The following is a 5,219-nucleotide window of genomic DNA, read 5'->3' as shown; positions in this document are numbered from 1 at the left end:
ATGGAAGGAAAAGGAATGCAAGCAAAAACTCATCCTCTTTTGTGAATGTTGCTCATTGGGTTTGGCCACTACGCAAGTATTCCATCTTTCAATACTACTCATGGCACTCTCAGTATTGCTTGTGAAGATAAAACATCTTATGTTCTCTTGATTCTTCCATTACTTCAAACTTACTAAGTTCCAAATTAAACAATCTGAGTCGATTCATCACACGGATGAAACAAAGAACGGAATGGATTTTCTAGATATGAAAGAGGCTAGTGATGAGTATGTATAGTATCATCGATCTTTCCAAGGAAGGACCAAAGAAAAGTATAACCCCAACCACATTCATGATTGAAAATACGGGCATAACCATAGATCATTGTCTATTAGAACAAAAAGGATGTGTGTGCTTTGACCAGCAAGCAAAAGGGCATAACGGAGGGCCTTTCTCCACTGCAATTAAATCAAAGACACATTCAAGAAACCCATAGAAAATGGAGTTAAGACCAACCAGCCCAATGAAGCCTTGAAAGAAGACTTCCTTTCACATGGATGGGCAAGGTCCTTTCAAATGGATGGTGGTAAAGTGTCTCAGTCTAAAACATGGACCTAGGAAAGTGCCAAGCTCATACATTTCAAATACTTCGCTCTTCCAAGGGACAGAGGAACACTAGCTATTGTAGGTGCACTACAGTCACCAATAGTCCCCACAAGCACACTTTCCTTCATTGAAGACATGAAAGCGTTTTGCATCTCTGACAAAAATAGTTTGCTGGTCTATCTTTGATATCAGTGCAGTGACCGCAGCATGAAAGTCATTACAAACCCGAAAATCCTTGACAACACATTTGGGTGTCCCCCTGGGTGTAAATATGCAATAGTGAGCTTCTCACTGTACCCACATGCTTATCTTTATTAGTGACAACAAATATGTATCAAGACACCCGGTGCAAATCTGGGACATAACCCATCTCTCTTTGCATCAACAGATGCTTCCCATGACACCTAATGCAAATCTGGGACACATCCTTCCTTCTCATTTTGAGGGGAAAATTTCTAGCTCTGCACATGTATTTTTACTTTGGGAATGACTTGTATCCTCCACCAAAAGAGAATGCACACTATCCCTAATATTGTCAGTCCAACAAGTCTGTTCTGTCTTTTTCCATGCTTGTTTTTTAACTCTCATAGCCTCAATCTCCTTCTCTTCCTCATGCATGTGAGCATCTGCAGATATGTTAGACATCAAGACGTAAGATGCAGCAGCCTTCTCATCCAATTGAACTGCATGTTCAAATGCCAGTCTTCCAAGCTCCACGTTACCCCACTTTCGACAAGCACCCAACACCGTATGCCACACCACAAGATTGGGTTGGAAAGGCATCTTCATCACCATCGCTACTGCTTCATCTAAGTGGCCTGCTCGGCCAAGCAGATCCACCATGACAATGTAGTGCTCCATAGTTGGAGTGATGCCATAGTCCTTGCTAATCATCTCGAAGTACTTCTGGCCCTTATCCACTAGACCCGAGTGACTGCATAAAGTAAGAACAATAGAGAATGTGACCCCGTTTGGCATTATCCCTTCCCGCCTCATTCTCTCAAGCATATGGAAAACAACTTCACTTTCTCCTTGTTGTGCATACCCTGCAATAAGTGCCGTCCACGAGACAAGGTTTCGAGCTGGCAGCTTGTCAAACACTTCTCGTGCTTCTACAAACAAGCCACTTTTGGCATACATATCCACCAATGTGTTGCCAAGAGAAAGATCTCTTTCCAGTCCTTTTCTGGAGATCTCCGTATATATTTCTCGGCCTTTGTCTATGGCTCCTATGCTGCCACAAGCTTTCAAGCTGCAAACAAATGTGACAGCATCTGGAGAGAGGCCCTCCTGTTTCATCTGCTCGAAACAGTTTATGGCTTCATCACCAAGCCCCTGCTCGGCATATCCTGCCATAAGTGTGTTCCATGAGACTTCATCTTGAACTGGCAGCTTGTCAAATGCTTCCCGTGCTTCAGCAATCGACCCACATTTGGCATACATATCCACTAATGTATTGCCAACAAGATGTCTTTCCAGCCCCTTTCTGGCAATCTCAACATGTATTTCTCGGCCCTTGTCTATGGCTCCTATGCTGCCACAAGCTTTCAAGCTGCAAATGAATGTAACAGCATTTGGACAGAGACCGTTCAGTTGCATTTGTTCAAGACAGTTGAGTGCCTCCTCACCAAATCCATGGTCAACATATCCTGACATTAGTGCAGTCCACGAGACTATGTCTCGAAATGGCAGCTTCCGAAACGCTTCCAGTGCTTCTGCAAGCAAGCCACATTTGGCATATATATCCACCAATGTGTTGCCAACACCAAGATCTCTTTCCAGCCCCTTTCTGACTATCTCAGTGTGTATTCCTCGGCCCTTGTCTATGGCTCCTATGCTGCCACAAGCTTTCAAACTAGAAACCAATGTGACAGCATCTGGAGAGAGACCCTCCAGCTGCATCTGTTCAAGACAGTACAGTGCTTCCTCACCGAGCCCATGCTTGGCATATCCTGCAATTAGTACATTCCATGAGACCTCATTTCGAACTGGCAGCTTGTCAAAAGCTTCCCATGCTTCTACAAGTGAGCAGCATTTGGCATACATATCCACCAAGGTGCTGCCAACAACAAGATCTCTTTCCAGCCCCTTTCTGGAAATCTCAGCATGTATTTCTTGGCCCTTGTCTATGGCTCCTATGCTGCCACAAGCTTTCAAGCTGCAAACATATGTGATAGCATCTGGAGAGAGACCCTCGAATTTCATCTGTTCAAAACACTTCAGCGCTTCCTCACCATGCCCCTGCTCGGCATATCCTGCCATAAGTGCATTCCACGAGACCTCGTTTCGAACTGGCAGCTTGTCAAGCGCTTCCCTTGCTTCTGCAAGCAACCAACACTTGGCATACATATCCACCAAGATGCTGCCAACAAACAGATCTCTTTCCAGCCCCTTCCTGGCTACCTCAGTGTGTATTTCTCGGCCTCTTTCTGCATCATTCAGCCTAACACAAGCCTTCAGTATGGCCACAAAGGTATACTTGCTAGGGTATACAGAACCCTCTTGCATTCTCTGGTAGAGGTTGAGAGCATACTTTGAATCCCCACATTCAATATAACCACTTATAAGAGAAGTCCAAGAATATACATTCCGATCAACCAACTTGTCAAACACATGCTGAGCATCGCACATGCTTCCAACTTGTACCAACATTGGGACGAGGTAATTCCCAAGAAATCTATGATCTTCCAGCCCAATTTTGCACATGTAGGCATACAAGCGTTTTGTAAACGCTAGATTTTTCTTTGTTCTGCACTTATGCAAGATGCATGTAAGATTCTGAACTGAAGGCAGCTGGGGCATCTGTTCCATAGACGTGAGCTCCTCCTCTAAGCTGATCGTTTCCCAGCCACTCTTCTCGTGCAGTTCTTCAGCATTAGATGCAATCATATTTAGTCCAGGCCTGAAGCGGGCCTTGCCACACTCATCCACTAAGCTACGGTCTTGGGTCTGACTAGTGAATGATTTGGGATTTTTCTTTTGCATGTCTTCAACACAACCTGGATTGTCGTCTATCCATATCGACCCCTTGGTAATCTTATGCTGAAACCTGAACATCTTTGGTTTGTCTGTTGTTCAGGTTCAGCAGAGACTCGTCAGAGTAGCCAATCTACAGCTATACCTGTGCAAATCATTCAGTGCAGACTTGTCGCAAGCTTACTCTGCTCTCTCGGTACTGGGGGTGATCCGTGAGGTACTCCTTCGATAAGGTCCCTGACCTACCTGCGAAGTTTTACCGAAAAGTCGCCAGAAAATAACTTTTGCCCCCAATCGGTAAGAATAAGAACAGCCCTTCTTATCCAGTTTATAACTACATATACCCATGTAAAGACGAAAAGATATCTTAGCTGGGAGAATATATTAGAGGAAGATCAGTACCTGAACAGGGACGTTCCTCCACCACCGCGCCACTGACAGCCATTGGAGAGAGAGGCCGTGATTGGCTGTGCAGATGAGCTGCCAACCAGTGGAAGTGAGGATAGCGACTACGAAAAGACCCAGGGCAAGGCATCTGAGCGACGACGATGAAGCTAAATCTTTTGGGTGATGTCCAATGAGACGTATGAGAGGGATCTACGCCATCTCTTGTCATCATGATTGAGGATCCAAGGAAAGCTGCGAGCGGAGCTTCTGAACTTGCCATTTGGTCGATCATCGGCCTGATTGCAGTTCAACAACACTCACATGGTTGTTTGTTAGCCATGGTTAAGTCACTTGCCAAGGTTGTCAGGTGCAAAAAGTCGTGTGACGGGATGCCGTCTTACTTGTCAGGTTCACAAGATCGTGTGAAGGGATGCCGTCCTCTACTTGGCCCAATACGAGGGACCTCCCTTGACATGAACACAAAAGATTTGTGCCCTGTTTTTGAATGGAAATGAGCACCCGACATTGTAAGAGGCCGCAGAAGTACAAATAATCACTATCTTCCTCACATGCTTGTCATGACCCATATGAAATTAGCATGCCATTGCACACACACTGGGGAGGATGTCGCCCTCTCCATGGCCGACACTATATGTTTGGCCCATTCCATCTCCCTCCAACCAATCACACATTGATGACGTAAATTAGCAATGGGGCAGGCAATCTTGTCGATTTATGATCCTTGGTGTGCCCACAATGGGTTACGTCTGTAAACACCCTTAATACACGTGGTAGCAGTGTTCACAGAATATATTTTTCTCAAAGAATCACAAAACTTGGTGTTTCAAAAATTTTGAACATTCTTCTTGAGAATTTAGAGATCTTTTAGCTAGTATGTCCCCAATAAGCATTAGAGATCGCTTTAGGTCTGGTTAGATGTAAGATTAATGGTAATGTCCGAACATCATGCTGGCTCATTTAACTTGTCCCGCCAGCAAAGACTAGCAGAGAGTATTCCCGTGTGTAGCAGCTTGTTTGCTGACAATGAGGGTAAGGTGCTCGCAAGGAGAGCTGGTGTGGATGAAGTGAGTGATGGGAGAAAAGAGGAGCCTGCTCATCGTAGGTTGTTGTTCCTTGACAATGAGGAAGAAGAGGACACACTGGCAGTCGATCAATGTGGTAGTGGAGACATGAACCAGTAATGTGGCATGAGGAGGCGAAGCAGCATCATCAAAAGTTTGTCATAAACTACCGTATTGATGTGAAGCAC

The 5,219-nt window shown here is 45.0% G+C and overlaps 1 protein-coding gene across 2 annotated transcripts; it reads right to left on the bottom strand.

Moving 5' to 3' along the window:
* Positions 1 to 859: 859 nt before the first annotated feature.
* On the bottom strand, positions 860 to 4,249 carry LOC147898271 (pentatricopeptide repeat-containing protein At5g27110-like). Of its 2 annotated transcripts, XM_087379794.1 has the most exons (3): positions 3,965 to 4,249; positions 3,747 to 3,808; positions 860 to 3,654 (listed from the first exon to the last, which is right to left on the bottom strand). In XM_087379794.1, exon 3 carries the CDS (start codon positions 3,641 to 3,643, stop codon positions 1,022 to 1,024), a length of 2,622 nt encoding a protein of 873 aa, XP_087235920.1. In that variant the 5' UTR covers positions 3,644 to 3,654; positions 3,747 to 3,808; positions 3,965 to 4,249; the 3' UTR covers positions 860 to 1,021. The 2 variants fall into 2 exon arrangements, with proteins under 2 accessions (XP_087235920.1, XP_087235921.1); XM_087379795.1 differs by having other exon boundaries at positions 3,747 to 4,249.
* Between the last annotated feature and the right edge of the window lie 970 nt (positions 4,250 to 5,219).

This window comes from Dipteris shenzhenensis, chromosome 9 (assembly GCF_047967505.1).
Source record: "Dipteris shenzhenensis isolate YYH24624 ecotype China chromosome 9, Dip_SZ_1.0, whole genome shotgun sequence".
NCBI lineage: Eukaryota > Viridiplantae > Streptophyta > Polypodiopsida > Gleicheniales > Dipteridaceae > Dipteris > Dipteris shenzhenensis.
The sequence above is the reverse complement of the archived record's forward strand: the minus strand, read 5'-3'. Positions and strand labels throughout refer to the sequence as shown.